The sequence below is a fragment of the Nomascus leucogenys genome, chromosome 9, assembly GCF_006542625.1.
Source record: "Nomascus leucogenys isolate Asia chromosome 9, Asia_NLE_v1, whole genome shotgun sequence".
Lineage (NCBI taxonomy): Eukaryota > Metazoa > Chordata > Mammalia > Primates > Hylobatidae > Nomascus > Nomascus leucogenys.
In genome coordinates, this window is record NC_044389.1 from 55193321 (window position 1) to 55218277 (window position 24957).

The 24957-nt window shown below is 36.5% G+C and overlaps 1 protein-coding gene across 1 annotated transcript in view; it reads right to left on the reverse strand.

Annotated features, from left to right (window-relative positions):
* The window catches only part of ADAMTS3 (ADAM metallopeptidase with thrombospondin type 1 motif 3), a 290397-nt gene that overhangs the window by 130463 nt on the left and 134977 nt on the right, over positions 1-24957 (reverse strand). The window contains exon 4 of the mRNA XM_003265724.2: positions 16887-17043. Coding sequence (XP_003265772.2) covers positions 16887-17043 — 157 coding nt within the window. The remainder of the gene's footprint in view (positions 1-16886; positions 17044-24957) is intronic.

Sequence of the window (24957 nt, forward strand, 5' to 3'; positions counted from 1 at the left end):
GACCCAGAATGAAGGTCTAATCTCAAAACTAGCTGAAAAGATCAGATTCAAATGTCTGAATCTGTTTTTACAGAATATCCTTGGCGAAGTTTACTCTAAGAAATGTGACACAGTTGGACTGTCTTCCCTTGGCTATAAAACATCTTTCATAGGAATGTCCATTAATGTCTGGGAGGTAGTGTCGGGGGAGTGTCCAAAGGGGGTTGAACAGAAAATGTGCAGGATCCCATCTCAATGCAAAGTGTTCTTACATTAATCAAAATATATTTACGGAAATAGTTGCTTATACCTAGGTCTTATATTTTAGTCCCTATACCTGGAAATACCAGGGGGTATTCCCAAAGGACTGAACACTGAGCACTTACGGTTTCTCATCCTCATTTGTTTATTAGTTTCTCTGTTGTATAACACAGTCAACGTATTCTTTAAGCTTTAGTCACTGGAACTGGGTACCTAAAGTAAGAAACTGCCATCATGTTTGGTCTTAATTTTTCCTTTGTTTTTGCCAAGAATTGAAGAAGACGAAAACAGATGATCTCTCTATTTGTACTGAGTGAGGCCTGGACATGGTACTTCTGTCACTTTTCTATCTCTGGATAAAAAGTTAGAAAAATCTGCAAAAGTAAGTATATGGCTTCATGGTGACCACATTAATACTATCTACTCTCTGATGTGCATAGATAACCCTAAGCAGTTTTAACAGTATCAGAAATAAAGTATAATGTTTCTACATTCATGAAGAAAATTTGATTCCTTTTTACTCACACATAAAATTCTGTGGAATTTGGGATAAAACTCAATATCCACAGATATTAGACAGAAAAAAAATAAGAGTCAAGTAGCATTAAGATCCCAAATTTGGATATATGGACATCAGAAAACTGAAAATTCCAAGGTTCTCCTAGTTACTCATGACGTCAAAGCTATATTTGTGATCTTATAAGTGAAAAATCATGTGGTAAAGTGTGCTTGAGTTATGCAGAAGAATTTATTTTTTCTAAAATTAATTTTATTCTTAACACTAGTTTTTGCTATTTTGCATTTGACATTTTATCATTCCTCATCCCAACTTGGAGATAAAATTTTTTTTTTTTTTTTTTTTTTTTTATTATACTTTAGGGTTTTAGGGTACATGTGCACAATGTGCAGGTTTGTTACATATGTATCCATGTGCCATGTTGATTTCCTGCACCCATTAACTCGTCATTTAGCATTAGGTGTATCTCCTAATGCTGTCCCTCCCCCTCCCCCCACCCCACAACAGTCCCCGGAGTGTGATGTTCCCCTTCCTGTGTCCATGAGTTCTCATTGTTCAATTCCCACCTATGAGTGAGAACATGCGGTGTTTGGTTTTTTGTCCTTGCGATAGTTTACTGAGAATGATGTTTTCCAGTTTCATCCATGTCCCTACAAAGGACACGAACTCATCATTTTTTATGGCTGCATAGTATTCCATGGTGTATATGTGCCACATTTTCTTAATCCAGTCTATCGTTGTTGGACATTTGGGTTGGTTCCAACTCTTTGCTATTGTGAATAGTGCCGCAATAAACATACGTGTGCATGTGTCTTTATAGCAGCATGATTTATAGTCCTTTGGGTATATACCCAGTAATGGGATGGCTGGGTCAAATGGTATTTCTAGTTCGAGATCCCTGAGGAATCGCCACACTGACTTCCACAATGGTTGAACTAGTTTACAGTCCCACCAACAGTGTAAAAGTGTTCCTATTTCTCCACATCCTCTCCAGCACCTGTTGTTTCCTGATTTTTTAATGATGGCCATTCTAACTGGTGTGAGATGGTATCTCACTGTGGTTTTGATTTGCATTTCTCTGATGGCCAGTGATGATGAGCATTTCTTCATGTGTTTTCTGGCTGCATAAATGTCTTCTTTTGAGAAGTGTCTGTTCATGTCCTCTGCCCACTTTTTGATGGGGTTGTTTGTTTTTTTCTTGTAAATTTGTTTGAGTTCGTTATAGATTCTGGATATTAGCCCTTTGTCAGATGAGTAGGTTGCAAAAATTTTCTCCCATTCTGTAGGTTGCCTGTTCATTCTGATGATAGTTTCTTTTGCTGTGCAGAAGCTCTTTAGTTTAATGAGATCCCATTTGTCGATTTTGGCTTTTGTTGCCATTGCTTTTGGTGTTTTAGACATGAAGTCCTTGCCCACGCCTATGTCCTGAATGGTATTGCCTAGGTTTTCTTGTAGGATTTTAATGGTTTTAGGTCTAACATATAAGTCTTTAATCCATCTTGAATTAATTTTTGTATAAGGTGTAAGGAAGGGATCCAGTTTCAGCTTTCTACATATGGCTAGCCAGTTTTCCCAGCACCATTTATTAAATAGGGAATCCTTTCCCCATTTCTTATTTTTGTCAGGTTTGTCAAAGATCAGATAGTTGTAGCTATGCGGCATCATTTCTGAGGGCTCTGTTCTGTTCCATTGATCTATGTCTCTGTTGTGGTACCAGTACCATGCTGTTTTGGTTACTGTAGCCTTGTAGTATAGTTTAAAGTCAGGTAGCGTGATGCCTCCAGCTTTGTTCTTTTGGCTTAGGATTGACTTGGCGATGCGGGCTCTTTTTTGGTTCCATATGAACTTTAAAGTAGTTTTTTCCAATTCTGTGAAGAAAGTCATTGGTAGCTTGATGGGGATGGCACTGAATCTATAAATTACCTTGGGCAGTATGGCCATTTTCACAATATTGATTCTTCCAACCCATGAGCATGGAATGTTCTTCCATTTGTTTGTATCCTCTTTTATTTCATTGAGCAGTGGTTTGTAGTTCTCCTTGAAGAGGTCCTTCACATCCCTTGTAAGTTGGATTCCTAGGTATTTTATTCTCTTTGAAGCAATTGTGAATGGGAGTTCACTCATGATTTGGCTCTCTGTTTGTCTGTTATTGGTGTACAAGAATGCTTGTGATTTTTGTACATTAATTTTGTATCCTGAGACTTCGCTGAAGTTGCTAATCAGCTTAAGGAGATTTTGGGCTGAGACAATGGGGTTTTCTAGATATACAATCATGTCATCTGCAAACAGGGACAATTTGACTTCCTCTTTTCCTAATTGAATACCTTTTATTTCCTTCTCCTGCCTGATTGCTCTGGCCAGAACTTCCAGCACTATGTTGAACAGGAGCGGTGAGAGAGGGCATCCCTGTCTTGTGCCAGTTTTCAGAGGGAATGCTTCCAGTTTTTGCCCATTCAGTATGATATTGGCTGTGGGTTTGTCGTAGATAGCTCTTATTATTTTGAGATACGTCCCATCAATACCTAATTTATTGAGAGTTTTTAGCATGAAGGGTTGTTGAATTTTGTCAAAGGCCTTTTCTGCATCTATTGAGATAATCATGTGGTTTTTGTCTTTGGTTCTGTTTATATGTTGGATTACATTTATTGATTTGCGTATGTTGAACCAGCCTTGCATCCCAGGGATGAAGCCCACTTGATCATGGTGGATAAGCTTTTTGATGTGCTGCTGGATTCGGTTTGCCAGTATTTTATTGAGGATTTTTGCATCAATGTTCATCAAGGATATTGGTCTGAAATTCTCTTTTTTGGTTATGTCTCTGCCAGGTTTTGGTATCAGGACGATGCTGGCTTCATAAAATGTGTTAGGGAGGATTCCCTCTTTTTCTATCGATTGGAATAGTTTCAGAAGGAATGGTACCAGTTCCTCCTTGTACCTCTGGTAGAATTCGGCTGTGAATCCATCAGGTCCTGGACTCTTTTTGGTTGGTAAGCTATTGATTATTGCCACAATTTCAGAGCCTGTTATTGGTCTATTCAGAGATTCAACTTCTTCCTGGTTTAGTCTTGGGAGGGTGTATTTGTTGAGGAATTTATCCATTTCTTCTAGATTTTCTCGTTTATTTGCATAGAGGTGTTTGTAGTATTCTCTGATGGTAGATTGTATTTCTGTGGGATCGGTGGTGATATCCCCTTTATCGTTTTTTATTGCATCTATTTGATTCTTCTCTCTTTTCTTCTTTATTAGTCTTGCTAGCGGTCCATCAATTTTGTTGATCTTTTCAAAAAACCAGCTCCTGGATTCATTAATTTTTTGAAGGGTTTTTTGTGTCTCTATTTCCTTCAGTTCTGCTCTGATTTTAGTTATTTCTAGCCTTCTGCTAGCTTTTGAATGTGTTTGCTCTTGCTTTTCTAGTTCTTTTAATTGTGATGTTAGGGAGTCAATTTTGGATCTTTCCTGCTTTCTCTTGTGGGCATTTAGTGCTATAAATTTCCCTCTACACACTGCTTTGAATGTGTCCCAGAGATTCTGGTATGTTGTGTCTTTGTTCTCGTTGGTTTCAAAGAACATCTTTATTTCTGCCTTCATTTCATTATGTACCCAGTAGTCATTCAGGAGCAGGTTGTTCAGTTTCCATGTAGTAGAGCGGTTTTGAGTGAGTTTCTTAATCCTGAGTTCTAGTTTGATTGCACTGTGGTCTGAGAGACAGTTTGTTATAATTTCTGTTCTTTTACATTTGCTGAGGAGAGCTTTACTTCCAACTATGTGGTCAATTTTGGAATAGGTGTGGTGTGGTGCTGAAAAAAATGTATATTCTGTTGACTTGGGGTGGAGAGTTCTGTAGATGTCTATTAGGTCCACTTTATGTAGAGCTGAGTTCAATTCCTGGATATCCTTGTTAACTTTCTGTCTCGTTGATCTGTCTAATGCTGACAGTGGGGTGTTAAAATCTCCCATTATTATTGTGTGGGAGTTTAAGTCCCTTTGTAGGTCACTCAGGACTTGCTTTATGAATCTGGGTGCTCCTGTGTTGGGTGCATATATATTTAGGATAGTTAGCTCTTCTTGATGAATTGATCCCTTTACCATTATGTAATGGCCTTCTTTGTCTCTTTTGATCTTTGTTGGTTTAAAGTCTATTTTATCAGAGACTAGGATTGCAACCCCTGCCTTTTTTTGTTTTCCAGTTGCTTGATAGATCTTCCTCCATCCCTTTATTTTGAGTCTATGTGTGTCTCTGCACGTGAGATGGGTTTCCTGAATACAGCACACTGATGGGTCCTGACTCCTTATCCAGTTTGCCAGTCTGTGTCTTTTGATTGGAGCATTTAGCCCATTTACATTTAACGTTAATATTGTTATGTGTGAATCTGATCCTGTCATTATGATGTTAGTTGGTTATTTTGCTCGTTAGTTGCTATAGTTTCTTCCTAGTCTCGATGGTCTTTACAATTTGGCATGTTTTTGCAGTGGCTGGTACCAGTTGTTCCTTTCCATGTTTAGTGCTTCCTTCAGGAGCTCTTTTAGGGCAGGCCTGGTGGTGACAAAATCACTCAGCGTTTGCTTGTCTGTAAAGTGTTTTATTTCTCCTTCACTTATGAAGCTTAGTTTGGCGGGATAGGAGATTCTGGGTTGAAAATTCTTTTCTTTAAGAATGTTGAATATCGGCCCCCACTCTCTTCTGGCTTGTAGAGTTTCTGCTGAGAGATCAGCTGTTAGTCTGATGGGCTTCCCTTTGTGGGTAACCCGACCTTTCTCTCTGGCTGCCCTTAACATTTTTTCTTTCATTTCAACTTTGGTGAATCTGACAATAATGTGTCTTGGAGTTGCCCTTCTCGAGGAGTATCTTTGTGGCGTTCTCTGTATTTCCTGAATCTGAATGCTGGCCTGCCTTGCTAGATTGGGGAAGTTCTCCTGGATAATATCTTGCAGAGTGTTTTCCAACTTGGTTCCATTCTCCCCATCATTTTCAGGTACACCAATCAGACGTAGGTTTGGTCTTTTCACATAGTCCCAAATTTCTTGGAGATGCGACCAACTGGAAGAAAGGGTATCGCTGATGGAAGATGAAATGAATGAAATGAAAAGAGAAGGGAAGTTTAGAGAAAAAAGGATAAAAAGAAATGAAAAAAATTTTTTAAACAAAAAGCTCCTAACAAGGGTCCTTTCAACAACCCTTGAACACATACGTTTTCTGCAACTATAACAATTTGAAACTACAACAACGTCGACCACATAAATATTGGAACTTGCATAATGGGGATAATTTTGGAAAATATTTCTCCCTGACTTTGTGTGTAGATAACCTACTTAATAATCAGCCCTCAGAAATGGCTGGGAGGCTTTGAGTCAATGGAGAGAAAAGGGAATGGATGGAGAATATTACATACTAGAATTCTTGCATCAAGAATAAAAAAGAAACAAATAAATAGAAAGACATCCCATGTTCATGCATTGGAAAAGTTATTGTTAAAACGTCCATAATGCTTAAAATACCCAATATAATCTACAGATTCTATGCAATCCCCATTAAGATTCCAGTGGCATTTTTTATGGACATAGAAAAAACAATTACAAAATTCCTACGAAACCACAGAAGACCCTTGGTAGCCAAAATAATCTTTACAACAAAGAACAAAGCTGGAAGCATCATACTATGGGACTTCAAAATCTATAACCAAGCAACCATGACCAAATCAATATAGTATTGGCATAAAAACAGACAGACTAATGGAACAGAATAGACAGCCCAGAAATAAATCCACGCATATATGGTCAAATGGTCCTCCACAAAAATACACAATGGGGAAAGGAGAGTCTCCTCAATGAATGGGATTGGGAAAAGTGAATATACACATGCAAAAGAATGTAATTGAACCCTCATCTTACACCATAAACAAAAATCAACCCCAGATGGATTGAAGACTTAAATGTAAGAACTGAAACTATAAAACTCCTAGGAGAAAGCAAAAAAATCTTCATGATACTGATCTTCACAATGATTTGTTAGTTATGACCCCAAAAGCACAGGCAACAAAAGCAAAAATAGACAAATGGGACTACATCAAACTAAAAAGCTTCTACACAGCGAAGGAAAAATTAACAGGGTGAAAAGGCAACCTATAGAACGGGAGAAAATATTTGCAAACCATATATCTGATATGAGAATAATATCCAAAAAAATCTAAGGAACTACTTCAACTCAGTAGCAAAACAAGCAAACAAACAAAACACACACACACAAAACACACACAAAATAACTTGATTAAAGAATGGGTGAAGGACTTGAAGAGACAATTCTTCAATGTAAAACAGACCAACAGACATATGAAAAGATACTCAGCATCACTGATCAGGGAAATAACAATCAAAACAGAAGTGAGATATTACATAACACCTGTTAGAATGCCTGTGGTAAGAAAGATAAGTATTGAGGAGATGTAGAGAAAAGGGAACACTTGCACTGTTGGTGGGAATGTAAATAGTGCAGTTCCTAGAGAAAATAAAGTATGCTGAGGCTCCTGAGAATATTAAAAAATAGAACTACCATATGATCCAGAAATCTCACTTCAGGGCGTATATCCAAAAGAACTGAAATCAGGACCTTGAAGAAATATTTGCACCCTGGTGTTCACTTCAGCATTATTCACAATATCCAAGATGTGGAAACAACCTAAATGTTCATTGATAGATGAATAAAGAAAATGTGGTATATACATACATGGAATATTATGCTTTTAAAAAAGGATAGATCTCATGTTAAGCATTCTTAACACAATATAAAAAAATATAGAGACTCAATATTCAGCTCCTGTATTCAAGTAATATTTATAAAAAACAGATTTGTAAGCTAGGTTGTGTTAAGAGAGAAAGGATTTTCTGAATACTTAGTTCTCACACAGTACATTAATGGTAGGCCTGGAGACCATATCACAAACTTTTTAAATTTGTTTTTGTTTTGTTTTCCTCTTGGATAGAGAAAGTCCTGTTTATCATAAGTCTTAGTCATTAGTCTGGATTAGTGAAGAAAAAGCATATAATTAGAGGAAGGAAAATACAAGCCTAGCCCTTTTGGTCTTAGGCTGCCTCTGGATGAGGGAAATAAACAGAACTGAGAAGACAGTGGTTGTAATTTCTTCCCAGTTCCCTTCAAGGCCAAGTCTCAGATGGGGAGAGATAGGATTAAGCATACAGGATTAAAATACAGGATTTTCACATACAGATTCAAGGGCCAGGCAGAGGTTCTTTAATTTGGATTAAAGAGGCTAAAATATGCAAATCATCAAGGAACTGTAATAGCCAATGCCTTTTCTCCTACTCTGTTTTGGAGATTCTGGAAGAACACTTTATTGGCAGCTAGGACATCACTCTGTTCACAAGCTAAGATGTGACTCCCCACAATTCTTGTGCAACAAGAACAGCAATGTCTGAGTCTCCTGGGGAGCCTGTGAGAGAGGGCTGCTGAATCAGTGTCGATGTGGGTCCCATACCAGAAGCTGTGAGTGAGTGGATCATATAGGCTGGAAAAATAGCAGTCCCAGCCAGAACTCAGGGTGGTTTGCTGTACTAATGAGAGCAGACTATAGTCAAGCTGGCAGTAAATATCAACAGGGCTAGCAGATGCCACGCAGAAAAGATAGCCAGCCCAGCAGTGCCTACTTGGCCAGCCAAAGGAACCCATACTACGGTTAATATAGGATAATTTTATATAGAAATTTTAATAGACATATGATGCATTCAACATTGTAAGATAACTGAACTACTTTTTCCTGTTTTTTTTTCTTTGTTTTATCCTTGGACATTTGTAAAGAATTAATATGTACCACAATGAAATCCTTTTATTAATAAAACGACTGTTCATTTTGTAGTCTCTACTACTTATAATAAATTCTTGGCTTCCCATTTACTTAATTCCTATCTGAAATACAAAACTTGAAGTTAATTCAGACTATCTGAGTTAGTTGCTTTAGTGTAGTTGTCATTAGGTAATGAAAGGAAGAAATGGGAATGAATGATGGCTTTTATGTACACTGCAAGTGGGCTGGGCAATATTCAGGTCCTGAGTCTCAATATAATGGGAGCCACATAATCAGGAAATGTGACAAATCCAAAGAAGGTAGGGTTTTTATTCCACAATAAGAATCCAGGTGATTATTATAATAATTTTGTCCAATTTCTATGTTTCAAACTGCAAATCTATAAAAATAGTCTCAATATATTTCAGAGATGCCCATTAATAATATGTGTAAGTCTGAGCTGGCAGCATTTTACAACACTGCTTCCACGTATTTAAGAGGAAGGGTGCTGGCGAGTGACGAAATGACACCCTGCAGAACTTAGATGATAGCAACCTACGGTGAACCACACAAACGCTTCTACTGATTTTTCAAATGTTGGGTCATCAAAGAGAAAGGGATATTGAAGGAGACAAAAACAACATATCCCAGCCTGATTAACTTAATACCTTCTTTAAACATAATTAGAAAGGTCCATTTACTGTACATAGCAGTGATGTCCACAAGGGCTTCCCATGAGACCCAGAAGCCAAGGCCAGGCATACTAAATGAGGAGGGACAATGTATATCTTCATACCTTCCCATACTGGCTTTCCCTATATGCTATTATCCAAAGGTTAGGTATGATGAAATTAAAATAATGGTTCTAATACCCTAATTTCCATTAGTAGAAGACTCTTTAGGGACACTGCATTAGTACAAGTATCATAGAACAGGACATAAAGAAAATCTGTTTTTATTATTTGTTTCACCTTTTGGTGAGACCAGGACCTTTGGGCTTAGGCATGGCTTTTATCCATGTAGCACATGGAATAAAACCTGACAAAACTTGAAAACATAAAAACAAAACCTGCGAAAGTGCTGATACAGAGGACTGAACTTAGGGAGCAAAATATTTTAGTACCCCCGAGACTTGACAATAAAAGTATACATAGCAATTTGTCAAGCACACTAGAGAGAACCAAGGCCTTCCACAGGAAATGGGTGATAAATGCTTAGAACTAAAGACAGTCCTATAAGAAAGAATGGACACAAAGACTTAAGATGTTTGATATTATCAGTCAGAGCTCTCAAATAAAAAATATCTCAGGTCAAAAGCACTGAACAAGTTAGTGTGGGGACATATAAGTGGTTACAGTAGTTCTGAAAGATGAAAAATCTTCTTTTCATTCAGACTTGTAAAAAATTTTTTTCAGATACTTAGTAAGGTGCTGAAAGTGACAGGAATATGCTGTATATAGTTGGTTATTTACGATAATCTCTATACAATCTTATTGAGGGAAATAGCTCCAATCATTCCTGAAACAAATGCTTCCAGTATATAGTCCCAAATTCAAGAAATTCCACTGAGAATTTTTAAATTTAGATATTTAGACCAGACAGGCTACAGTTGAAAATTAGAGTAAAATTTCTAGTATCTAGAAAAAACAAAAGCAAGTATTCAGCTCCTGTTACAAAATTATGCATTAAAGGAGCATTTGTTTTAGGCTATGTGTAGTTCTCACATTTAAATTGACAGTAAACTCATGTAAACTCAAACAATTTTCAAATAAAAATATTATTTAAGAGCCACATTTATTTTTCCATGTTTTCTTTTTCTTTAACAGACACCATCAACCTTTACCCCATATATCAGGAAGATGCCCGGTAGAAGACTCCTATGAAAAAGATCCTCTGAAGACAGAGGGGAGTGAGAATAACCTAACTGAATCCTCCACAGAGACGTAGGAGGTGCACACACACACATACTCACACTTACGCACACACACAGATACACAATTTGCAAAATCCTAAATGAACATGTTCAAGGATAGTATTGATTCTCATGAATAAATATTATGTTTAAAGTTAATGCTTGATGATCCAGCAAGGAAAATAAAACAATGACAGAAAAATATATGACATCTAATTTATAGAAAATTACCTTTTAAAAATATATTGAGCACCTGAGTTATAAATAAAAATGATGAAACAAAAGATTATTAACCCTCCAGAAATGTCTGGATTCCTAACACAAATGCTTCCCACTTACTAACATTAAAGTTTATAAATCATTGTACCTGGAAAAAAAAAAAAAAAAGAAGTACAGGCTTTAAAATGTGGTTAACGTGGAATACCATGCAGCCATAAAAAAGGATGAGTTCATGCCCTTTGCAGGGATATGGATGAAGCTGGAAACCATCATTCTCAGCAAACTATCACAAGACCGGAAAACCAAACACCGTGAACAATGAGAACACATGGACACAGGGAGGGGAACATCACACACTGGGGCCTGTTGGGGGGTGGGGGTCTAGGGGAGGGATAACATTGGGAGAAATACCTAATGTAGGTGATGGGTTGATGGGTGCAACAAACCACCAGGGCACGTGTATACTTACGTAAAAAACTGCACATTCTGCACACGTAACACAGAACTTAAAGTATAATAAAAAATAAAATAAAATAAAATGTGGTTAAGGAGGCACACTTGGCATGAGCAGAGTCAAAATGTACTCAGAATTTTTCTGAAAAAAGGGTTTATCCCTCCTAAGCAAAAGCAGTTGACATGCGAGAAAGCAAACACTACATTTTGATAATAGAGTGTGTTTTATATTCAAAAAGAGCAAGTACATTTTAAATACTAGCAAAGCTTTTTCCTGGTATGAACTGCTTCCTCATGAATCAGTAATTGATACAGCTTTTTTCTGAGTAGGCAATTACTTAATTTAAGAATCAAGATCTGGCCCAAATTATCTGAATTGGCTTTCTACCCTGATGTATGTTTACTGCCTTCAATTTCAGTTCAGTCAGTCAAACATATTTAAAACCTCCCAATTCTCTTTCTCCATTAATGCAAGATCAAGAACTAAATAGTAATCCTGAGCTCTGAAGTCTCAACACATTTTGTGTCTTTACATCTTCAATTCTTTATTGGAAAAAAAATATGGAGTTACATTTGTAACACTTTAATCCTGGTCTATCTATCTCCTAAATAAGCTCTTTTCATTGAACCTATTCATACAGAGACAGAAGAAACTCAGTATGGCAATTTAATGAAAAAAAAAAAGTATTACCCTTTATGTTTCACATCTGAAAGCTCTTTAACCTTCACTCTGCTTCCTATTCTATGTAATAATTCAATCTTCATATTGCCTTCATTTTGTCAATAATTGTTATAAATACCCCAATTGTGAAACATACAAAACCAACCAGAGAATAGATTCCATAAATATGATTAGTATTTCCATATGAATCCAATAGTAATAGCCTTGACAAATAATTGGCTGCTAAATAAGATGATGCAGGTGTGAAAAATTTGTAATTTAACACCTACCCAAAATAACAATTGCTACTTGATATATCTTAGTAATTTGGTAATATTATGTTCCATACTTCATTTACTAAAAAACATCTGCTGAAATTAATTTCTATTGTTCAATATTTGCGTGGGTTACAAAGCCCACCAATGATTCTCTTTGATCAGGGCATAGGTCATGAGAACTTCCAAATACAGCAGGTTAGAGTATATACTGACATGTCTACAGATTCAAGGAAGGGCTCTGGGCCTAGGAAGTTCCTAGGAGCAATAAAATAAGAAATAATCTTTTCGTTTTTCTAGTTCTTGTTTCATAGTTTCATTCCCTGGCAACCAGCAGCAACTCCCAAATCATTTCTGACTTCTACATGTTTCCCACCTGGGACAAAAACACGCCTTCACAGCACCATGACAACCACACCAGCAACACAAGCACTTGGGTTCATGCAGGAAAATGAAAATCCTGAAAGGAAGCTAGGAGATAAAGGCTTACTATTCCTTGTTTCCCACTGGTAGGATGTAATTACAAAAATTACTTTAACACAAAGCTTCTGGTGAATGAATAGTGGGTAATTTGAGGGGAGAAGCCTAGGGCCTAGGGATTAAATTAAAAATGTAAAATGCTGAATGATGTCATACAAGTTCAGCCACCTTCCCCCAAAAAAGTAGACTGCCTAAAGCAAAGTCCTTAATGATGACAGAGTAAACATTCTTATGAGATAGGCAGGGGTATATTTTTTTACGTGAGTTTAGACAAATGATTTATTTAATAGTAGAGGTGAAATTTATGACCCTTTAATTTTTATTAAGTATATTATGACAAATTAGAGTTTCAAATATAATTTTGTCCAAATTAAAGAGTTTCAAAATGTCATTTCCATACCCCTAAATCTGAAAAAGAAGTAAATTAAATATGCCCACCATGATGAAGTAGACACGTTTCTTTGTCATAAGCATGCCAAGTTTATGTTTTTTGTTTAATGAAAAGGATGCTATTCGTTTGCTAGAAACTGGCAGTGCTATGTGTTATGAATACTTGCCACTTCTGCACTAGAAGACACCATTATTTATATTGCCAAATGTAAAACTGCTTTAGATCTTATTCTTTAAACGGTAATTCTAAAGCAGAGCCCTGCATTTTTGAATAAAAAAAACATATTTTTAAACAACTCTTCATATGTTTCACATTGTGAAAACAATACAACTTTTCTATTAAGAGTCAAGGAAGAAGAATCCACTATATATGGGATTGATTGATTGTTTTTGTGTTGTTGAATCGTACCATATGACACATTATCTTAACAGTTTCAAAGCTGTGACTTTTGTTGGAAACTCAGCTGAATATTCTTAGGGGACAGGAAATAGAAATAGATATTTTCATTTGGTCAAGCGGAATAGCTTAGGGCTCCAGAGTGTGGGAGAAGCATAATTTTTGTTTTGTTTCTAGTTTTAATCTTGTTTTCTGGAGACATAAAGTCCTCCTTATCTATAGCAAGTATCTTTCATAGGCTCCCAATTCTGTGCAGTGTATACCTTCAGATCCTCAGTGATACACCTGAGAATGAGAGAGTAGAAGGCAAGAAAGGGCATTCTAACCATCGACGAGCCAATAACTTCTACCTCACTCTCAAGCTAATCTCTACCCATCCTTACCACACGAAATGTTTAGAAGGCCATTCATACTTTGCCTCTGAGACATGATTATGAAAAGACACCATGCATTTTTTTAACTCAGTGTTCTAAAAGATAATCTATCTTAATCTACTTAAATTGGACCAACTTATCATCCTCCTTTATCAAGCCTATTTCTGTTTCTCATTTTATATACCTGAATTCTGGAAAGAGAATTCTCTAGTCTTCTAGATTGGAATTCTGAGTCCTCCTTAAACAATCTCTCTCTCTTTCCCCACGCCCTCCAACATCTACCCCATCACAAAACTCCATCAGTTTTACTTCAATTTCTATCCATTTGGCTCTATCTCTCCATCACCTAGTTCAGATCCTAATAGATTTTAATGTATAACACTTGCAACAAACTACAGAACTCAAATGAATGGCAGTTCTGAGGAACTAAACTGCCAAATCAAGAAATGTAGCCAGCCAATTACTGTGATAACTAGCAAAATAGGGCAGAATATTACATGGGCCTTACTGATGAAATCCTGCAGGGTCAGAAATGGCTTGCTTATGATCAAAACTCCTACTGATGACTTGCTGTCAGAGAAATGTATGGAGACCATGGTTCTCAAACACATTTCACTCCACGCAAGTCTTAGCTTACGGATTTTATTCCTCTTCCTGTATAACTCATTAAGAAAGACCTCATATGTTTCCTAAAATAAAATCTTGAATTAATCCAGAAAAGGCACTATTTTATATAGCACTTTGGTTTTCATTCATAAATCAATATACCTTTCTAAACCTAATTTTTTTCAATTTTACATTTTAAAATAATGGAATACATTACAAAAATATATTCTTAATTTACAGTTGGAAGGTATTTGATCTATGAGAAGACTTGGCTCTCTGTCTTGCTACCAAGAAGTTAAAGGAAGAATTTGAAAGTTCTGAATCTGAATCACTTGTTCCCCTAGGCAAAAGAGTTACATTTCTAACATATATGGTTACAATTCAAGATTCTCAAAAGGAGGTAAATTCATATCATCCACAACTTAATTCAATCAGAACTTCATAAATAAGAAGGTGAAAATCATTAAGCTCATATTAATGTTTATCATGGAACATTTTAAGAGAACTGAATGATTCAATTTTGATTCAAGTTTTAAGGTAATTGAGAGGTGACAAAGGAACTCCTTTTGCTCTGATCCATGACCATTGAAACTTGTCTCAAAATATATTATTCTAGTTGGTGGCCTACTTCCACTGTAATTGCAATCTACACTGAGTATGTTGATGCCATTGAAATTGACATTTTAAATAATTTTCTAAAGCAATGTTCCAAATTTCTGTAATTCCAATTCCTTTGTATATACACACCCTGACTGTTAATTTCCCTATTCTATCATCTAAAAATACAGTAAGTATTAAACATAATATTTCTTGTAACTTTATTACTTCAAGAAAAAAATAATCTCTTCTTATAAGTATCAGACTAATGAAAAGTACTAGGGCTAATATTTATAGAAATAGATATCTTCAGGAATTGAAATGTAGTAATAGGGTACAGCTTGATGAAACTACAGTTATGACAGACGGAGCTGATGGGAGGACAACCACAGTAACTGATCTGGCTTCCAGTTCTTCTATACAATTCCATAGCATGTGGCCTATGCTTTCCTAAAAAATATTTAACCATTGCTTTGAAAGAGGTATTAGATATTAGTAATATGGAACAACCAAGATTTAGATATTAATAATATGGAACAACCAAGAAAAAGCACTCTATCCTACTATCTTTTCGTTAACATAACCAGTCTTCTGATTTAGAATAACATTTTTAGAATATGAAAATTGAGTATTCACATGAAGACAAACAATGACTAATGGTTCAACTTTAACAAAACTCAACATGAAAATCTTCTGCAAAGATATTAAATATTAACAGTTAAATAACAGCTAGTATTGATTAAGCACTTATTTTTGTTGAATACTACATTCAGTAATTTGCATATACATCTAATATTATTACAACTGTGCAATATATATTACTTCTTTTTTCATTAAAAAACTGAGGCTCAGAGAGGTTAAGTACTAATCTGAGGTAACAGAACAACTTGGTGTGCAGAGCTATTATTACTCACACCAAGTCTAACTGCAAAGCCACTACAGTGACTCTCTAAGCTAGGCATACATTTCATAATACTGTATTTATTAATACAGTCCTGTTGTTTCAAATGAGAAATGTCTTTAAAATTTTCAAGATGTGTTAACTTTAAAGTTATCTTAAATTGCACTATTCTGTTCATAAATAATTTTAGGGGAAGATAATAGCATCTGAAAATCAAACTAATGACTAGGTAGCAAGTTTCAAAGGGCAATCTAGAAGACAAATTATTTCTAAATTACTTATATTTACTTATATCTGTGTCATTTCCCTAAGAGAAAACTCCTTATTCTTAATTAAGAAAGTTGTCCTGGCAAATGTAACAGACTTCTTGAGATTTGGTTAAAAAAAAAAATAGATTCCTAAATTTTCTTTTTCTCCCCAAAGGAAATTTTATATCCAATGTATAAGCATATCTCCTTAATAGTAAGTTACTTCAGGTTTCATTTAAACAAACAAAAATAGAAAACTTTGATGCAGCATAATTCACTTGACTTTAGCAGTTCTAGCCTAATTTGAAATAAAATTCCACAGAAGAATTGGATTCATTGTCTCCTCCATCTAGTAAAAGTTTTGCAAAATAGATTTTAAAGACAAGTGGCATTATTATTTTCAAATACATCCACCACACTGGTTTTAAAACAAAAAGCAACGGTTTGCCATGCCAGTATATGTCCTTTAAAAGGTTTAAAATCACAGTGATAATTCATAATTAAGATACTTCTGTAAAGCACAAACCACAAAGATTTTCAAATTTTAACATAGGCTAGAGAACCAATAGTTTTAATATAAAAGTATTAAAAGAAGTCATATCAGGGATATATAAGACACTGGAATAAATATCTGTTACATATACTCTATGCATTTTTTAAAAACCAAGCCAAATTTCATGATTTATAAATGTAAACTTCTTTTGCTACCTCCGCATTATACAAGAGCACATGGCAATCACATTCTCTTACTTGATGGGAGAGCTGTTTTCATCATATCTTAAAATTATATTTCATTATTAAGCTTTGTCAAGATGCCTACCTCTGTAGTGGAAGTCTTTGGACATGTCTATGGGAGCCTGTTCTACTGCTGATCTCTTGTAGACAATATGAATCCTTCCTTTTTCTTCCTCCATCTGTTTACCTCTTTCCAAGGGTTCAATGAAATACTCTTCATTATCACTTTTTATCATTCCAGCCTAGAGAAAGCACAAAATGTGTTAATTTAAAAAAGAAATATCTATCATCTTCAGCTCACAAGCACATCTTTTTAAATGTCAAGAATATGACTTGTGAAAACTAACACTTTTTCTTTCCACATTTGGCCATAAATTTAAAATAGTTATTATTAACTATCAATAATTCATATAAGGTAAAAATTCACATGACAGAAATGAAAAATTCATATTAAGGTATTACAGAATACAAAATTTACATAGGATAAGAATAGGGAAATCATACAATGTACGTATTTTATCAAACTGCAAAATAAGTGCATTTATATATTCTACTTGGTATTTTATATCTAGTAAGAATCATACGGGACACATAAATTCAAAAAATCTCTAATTTCCCATAGTAACCCATTGTGGAGCAGCTGTCCACACGTTACATATGTTTTTACTTATTTACATCTTCCCACCAAACAAGGTGGCATGAGAGAAATGAGTTCCATGTTACATTCAGTATGCAAAGTTACTTCTTTAAAATAGTCTCATTAAGCTTCTATGGAAATCCCACATTTCTAAAGTTTATTAATTTGAAGAACTAACTCATATTTGTCCTAGCTTAATCTAACTTTATGTTAAAATTATAACTTTAATAGTATATATATCCCCCTCAAACTGCATCCTTTCACACTGAAAAGCCTATTCTTGCTTTCAATTCTTCCATCTCTCTATTTATTGTTTTCTGATTCTGTTTCATCTTTTAATTATTCAGAGAACACCAGGGCTATAGCCAGTACTATAGCTGAAGAAAAATGATGGTTTTTTCTAAAATGTGATATTTCTTAAACATCAAGTCCACATTATAGTCAAGTAGTTGTGGCTCGTGTTTCTACTTTAAACATCATACAATAACACGAAATATTAATTTAAATATAAATTTATTTGAAAACAAAATTTGAACAAATAATGTGTTAGTGTGGAAATTGTACTTATTTTGAAAATATATATCAGATTTAGAGATGCCATATTTTTTTCTCAGACTTTTAACTTATTCTGTATTTTCACACAAGAGGTCACTGGCTCTCATGCAACACAGACAAGGGAGGAGTTTCTCACTCCCTCAAACTATGTTGATGTCTTTGCCATTATGCTATCAAGCAACATAGAAATGAAAGGGAGGTGTCCTTTACCAAAGAGCATATGTTTTCAGCAAATATAAATATATATATATATTCATATATGTATATAAATAAATATATATATATATATATATTTGGCAAATATGCCTATGACTATAGCTTTTCTGTCACACTCAAATCTGTCCTTTTCCTTTCTGTTCTGACTTCTACACCTGGGTATGGTATTTCCCTTCTTTCCCTTTGTAAGCCTCACAGGGAATTTTTTTGGTTTTTTGTTTTTTTAGAGACGGAGTCTCGCTCTTTGGCCCAGGCCAGAGTCCAGTGGCGCGATCTCGGCTCACTGCAGGCTCCGCCTCCTGGGTTCACGCCATTCTCCTGCCTCAGCCTCCCGAGTAGCTGGGACTACAGGCGCCCGCCACCGCGCCCGGCTAATTTTTTGTATTTTTAGTACAGAGGGGGTTTCACCGTGTTAGCCAGGATGGTCTCAATCTCCTGACCTCGTGATCCGCCCGCCTATGCCATCTCCATATGCCACTACTACACTTGCCTTTATGATGTGCACATACAAACAGCCCTGGAACCTATGGGGCGGTGTCTCACAAGAAAACATTACTACAACTCTTCTACTATTCTTGGCCCATACCCTCCGGAACAAACCTCTAGCTTTCACTTAAAAGAGCATTGAGCTAGTGGGTACTTAGTAGTAATGCTGATCTTCCAGATACTCCAATAATTGGAGTTTCTTTCTTTATCTGACTAATTACTTCATATTTAGTCATGTACTATGAAATACACAGTGTTTTTCAAAAGTTACATAATTAATTATTCCCTATTCAGAGTTGTTCCTATTGGTTAAGGGATTCACCTCTTCTACAAATATAATTTCCAACATCTTCCTCACGCTTTCCAATTTTAACTTTAATCTCTTCTATATTACGGTCATATTATTTTATCTCCTATTACCAGTAATTTCAACACTCACTGCTATTGGCCTTCTCAGGCATTAATTAATTATTGTCCATAAAATACATCCAAACTAAGCACAAACACAGTAAACGTATAAAAAGTTAATAAAATGTATAAGGATAAAATGTTGTCTCATCCCTAACACCATCTGTTGGTAGCAAAAAGCGTGAACCGGCTTTATCTTGGAAAGATAGGTCTGTTTAAATATATGGAAGTTTATAAGGTGAAGTGCATCAGCATGGGAGTTTTAGTATTCATCTTTATTCCAGTCTTGCCTTTGCCCCAAATCCACTGTCACTGCATTCTGTAACATCTACATTATTCGCCCATCCTCGTAAGTCCACTAACACTTCCTTAGTTATAAACATCATCATTGTTTATTTGGATTACAGAAACTCCCTATCTTAAGATTTTCCAAAGATCATAATGATTCTCCCAGATGAGTGCCTGACTCAGGGAAGAAACAGTGCCACTGAAGCGGTCAGCGACTCTGAGCAATGCGCAATGGCTATTGCAGTCACTTGAAAGTGATAGGGAGGGCAGTGAGGATTAGCCCATGGGCCTTTTGAAAACACTTCTCCATATCTGCTATGGCAAACATTCAAATTCCAGGCCACATGATGTGATTTTACCCCACTAAGCCACAGGTAAAACAAAATTCAACACAATTAAACATCTTACTCAGAAAGCAAAGAAAATTTAAGTCAAACTGAGTCAATATTAGTGACAAGGCAAGAGTTGGATTAAGTGACATCCAATAACTCCAAGGACCCAAAATCTGAAAGTCGGCCCTTTTATTTATTAATTTAAGCAAAGTTTAATGAAAGGAAGTACTTTATATAGGCTGGGCGTGGTGGGTCACACCTGTAATCCCAGCAGTTTGGGAGGCGGAGGCGGGCGGATCACGAGGTCAGGAGATCGAGACCATCCTGGCTAACGTGGTGAAACCCCGTCTCTACTAAAAATACAAAAAAAAATCAGCCAGGCGTGGTGGCGGGCGCCTGTAGTCCCAGCTACTCGGGAGGCTGAGGCAGGAGAAAGGTGTGAACCCGCAAGGTGGAGCTTGCAGTGAGCCGAGATCGCACCACTGCACTCCAGCCTGGGCAAGAGGGAGACTCCGTCTCAAAAAAAAAAATAAAAAAGTACTTTATATAAAGCACTGTACTAAATATACTAATAAATGAGAAATCCTGAAAGACAGTTCATTTGTCCTCATTTGACTAAATCCAGTCGAATAAATAAAATACATGCCTACTGAAATTCAATGAGCATGCTACGAAAAGTGCAGAAAGTAATTGACAGGGCGGTTGATGGTAAAATCAAGTAAAATTCTTTTCCTCCATAATCTTACTAGACACAGAAAACTGTTAGTAGGAACTGTTGATTTCTCACTCGAAATTATCTAGTATCTATTTCAACTGAAATGTTCCTAGTCCACATCACAGTAAACCTTCTCTTTGGCCACTGTTACTGTTCACATGATCTACATATTCACACAGTGTGGCAGCGAAAATTGCCCTTTAAAATTATCATATTAAATTTGGACAAATTTGAATTTGGTAGCAAGTGGAGCAAGCATGTAAGGGCTCAAAACATCAGGTGCTTCTTTCTCACTCACATAAAGCTCAGGATGGTTTTGGATTGGCCAGGAAGGGTTTCTACTCCACACAGCCATCCAGGAGTCCAGGCTGACAATGGCTCTATCATCTTAATATAAGCTTCCAGTATGCCTAGTCAAAACAGGAAGCAGTATGAGAAAGCCCACATGGGAAATTTTTATGAGCTAGCCCTACTCGTGGTATTCACCATTTCCACTTAATGCCACAAATAGGATACAGTTGCATGGCTCACAGCCAACTGCAAAGAGGGCCAGGAAATGTAATCTGGCTGTATGCCCAGGGAGAAGAGACAAATGGATTTTGATGAACAGATGGAAGTCTCAACCTCCAAAAAGATTATGCCACTCCTTTGCTTAAAACACTTTAATTGCTTCCCATTGCACTTAAAACTGCACTCATCACTTTGGCCTTTAAGGCCCACATCATCTGCGCTGCCCACCATTCTCAAGTTTGCCATTCTCAGTGTCCTCACGAGGCCCCAACCTCAGGGGATTTTGTTCAATTTTCTTTTTCTTTTTCTATTTCCAAGGTCCTTATAACCTCAGGTCTTTGCAATGCCATTCATTCTGCTTAAAAAGCCACACCACACTTCCCTAAGCTGGCTGGTTTTTATTCTCCAGGCTTCAACTTAAATGTTATCTCCTTAAAATGATTTTCTTACTCCCTCACCTCACAAAAATGAGGTGCCCTCATCTAAATTAGATCCTCTCTTAGCCAATCATTCTAACTGAAAGTAATGTGTTCTTTTCCCTCCTGGTCCTTAGCACAAATTTCAAGGGTCTATTTAGCTGAATGTGAAATCTATGGTTCTCTGTCTCCCCTGTGGAACCGTTAGCTACTAAGGCACATATATCTAGCTTAACTCACCTTTGAGCCTTAAGCTCCATCACAATTGCTGGCACAAAATATGTATTCAATAAAGTTCTGATGAAAAATTACATGAATGAATGAATGATACAAATGAGGGAATGAAGAGCTTTTAGACTTTTGGTGATTTTCCAAAGATGGGAGTATTGCTATAGTGGGGATAGAATAGAAGGAATTAGAGGTGAGGCCGTTCAGTGGGGAGCAAAGGTTCCAAAGCAAGCTTGTCCAACCTGTGTCCTGTGGGCCATAGGCAGCCCGGGACAGCTTTGAATGCAGCCCAACACAAATTCGTAAACTTTCTTAAAACGTTATGAGATTTTTTTGTGATTATTTTTAAGCTCATCAGCTGTCGTTAGTGTGAGTGTATTTTATGTGTGGCCCCAAACAACTCTTCTTCTTCCAATGTGGCCCATGGAAGCTAAAATACTGGACACTCCTGTAAGTACGAAAGCTCCTGGCACACATGCGGACAGCAAGCAAGCCATTCATTCAGGGAAGAGTTCACGCAGGGAGGCTCCAAAACAATGCCACGGAAGACTATTAGTACTACCTTGGGTCGGAATTTTAACATGTAGAAACAGAGACCCAAAAAATAAATGAAAAAGAATGTTGATTGGAAGGACTAGAACAAAATACTATTTTCATATTTCTCTGATGATTAAGTGCCAGATAGAAGCAAGCAAGAAGCTAAAATAACAGTCCAGATAGCAAAAGCAGCAACGGGAAGAGAAAAGGGTAGGGGAGTGGGGAAGGAATTAATTTAAAAGTGATTTCAGGAAAAAAAAAATGGTACCTTTTAAAATATAAGCTCCTCTACTCAAAACTTTCCAAGGTCTCCCCTTCTCACTTAGATTAATAACCAAAGTTCCTACCGAGTCCACCTAGGCCCTCCCTGATCTCAGCATCACTGCCTTCAAGACTCCATCACTGCCTTCAAGACTTCATCACCTCTCCAGCCTCATCTGCTCACTCTCTTCCTTGCTGGCTTCACTCCAGCCGTGATGGGCTCCTTGCTGATTCTTGAATACTTAAGGGGTGTTTCTCCTTTAAGACCTTCGCACTGGCGCTTTCCTCTACTTGGAATCCTCTTCCCCTAGGACTCTGCGTGGCTAACTTTTTCACCTCCTTTAAGTCCTTGCTTAGGTGTTGCTTCTCAAAGAGCATACACGGACTACCCATCTGCTTCTCAACCCAGCACTCCAAGCCTCTTTCCCTACACAGTTGTTTCCACTGCACTTACTGTCCTCCAACACACTCAATCACTTAACTGCCTATCATGTTCATTGTTTACTATTAGTAACCCACCACTGCCCTTCTGGTCAGGAATTACTTCTTGGTCTGCTTTGTCCAACTCGTTCAACTATTTATCTCAAGTGCTTAAAGCAACACCTGACATAAACTAGACACTCAATAAATACCTGATAAACGAAAAAAAATCAAAGAATCTAACCTTAGTTTTGAAGTTGGATGACTATGAAATTAATGTTTTCATTCACAGAAACAGAAAAGCCAAAATGGCAAGCTGACTGGAAGGCAGGAGAAAAAGTTAATGTGTTTTGTTTTAACCAGTCTCTTGAAATAGTGATGGAAATTCCCAGCATTCAGTGGAGAAATACAGAATTATAATCAAGAAAAAAAAAAAAGTCATAGCCACAAGGGATTTGGGATACATCTTCTCAGGGGCAATAGCTAAAGCTGTTAACAGAAATTAAGAATAAAAGTTCATAAAGAGATTTGAGGGAAGGTCAATAGAGAATCCTAGGAAATGTCCATATAACATTAGGAAACTGTCATATAGGAAATTCCTAAAATCTAAACTCTAGACCATGGCCTATAAAGGCCCTCCATGTCCTAGCCTTGTCTGTTTTTCTGGCTTCTAACACTTTATGCCTTGCTCTTTCTGCTCTAGCCACATGGTCCTAGTCCCACTGGTACTACCCCACTTACATCAATTAGCATCGCTTTCACTCTCTATCCCAACATTTTCCCTTCCAGCATGGCTAGGTGATTGCCTGGCCCCATTCAGTGTATAAGCTTCACATGGGCATGGGCTTTGCCATATTCACTGCTGTCATATCCCAGGGTCTAGCACAGTGCCTGGCTCAAAGTAGGCGCCTAACACTTGAGGGAGCACGGGAGAAGAAATCAATGTAAGCTATGGACAAGTGAAAATAAACAGCTTAGATTTAGAAGGAAGTTGAAAAGGAATGATGAGAGACATGAGGAAAACCAAGAAGAGTGTCATGGGCACCTAAGTAGGAGAGAGTTTTGTCAAAGTAAAAGTAACTGCAGTGAAGAAGACACAGAGAATGAAGTCTGTGAGAAGGAAACTAGACATGCAAAAATATTCAATTAGAGTAGTGGGGGCTGAAGAGATATTACAACAAATTACAGAAAGAGTCAGTGTCAAAACCACATATTTTTCAGATCCCAGAATATTCACAGCCATTAGAGGTAGATTCTTCTGCACCTCTTCCCATCACACTATATTAATATTTCTCTGAGTAGCTACCAAAATTGGAGTGACTATTTTTAAAGTACCTGAGATTTTAGACAGGACTGTCCCATACATACTTAAGAAAGGAAAAAAATCACCAGTGCTAATAACTAAATAGTGAAAGTTCTTTTATCCACTAGAATGCCCATTTAGGTAGTTACGCATTCAACAGATGTTTTGAGAAGCTCAAAGACCATGCACTGTCATACATGACCTAAATAAAAAATTCACAATCCTGCTCTCAGGTCTGCAACATTTTATTTCACAGGACACATTTAGTACATATGACAATGAAATGACTTACAGGAATAAGTGTGCATAAAATTCTAAGTACTACTATTATTTATAATGACACCAGAAATTTATGACTTAGAAATTTTTAGAAGTGTCATGCCTACAATTATATATTCTCCTGAGGGATTCTGTTTAAAAAGATGTAATCATTTTTAATTTTCATCCTTAATCTCAATTAATTGGCATACAATATCAAGATAATGTTTTATAAATTTCCCTATATAACATAAAGTCCTTCACATAAAGTCCTGCATTGATATATGCAGAGATTCTAATCTCTGCAATGATACGTGAAATATTTAGTTTCCCAAACTATTTCCCAAAATTTAACACTAATTTTTTTAAAGTATTTATTTTTAATACAGCATTAAGCACATTATGTTAAACATATTTTATTTTGCTTTAATTCTTCATATAGGCCCTCTGACAGCATTTTGGAGGGGATATTTATAAAACAATGATGTGTGCTAAAAAGCCAGCTGCAAAATTCCCCTCATTTGGTCAACTCTTCCAGCTACATCACTCAACTCAAACACTGCCAAGAATTCAGAATTAAGTCAGA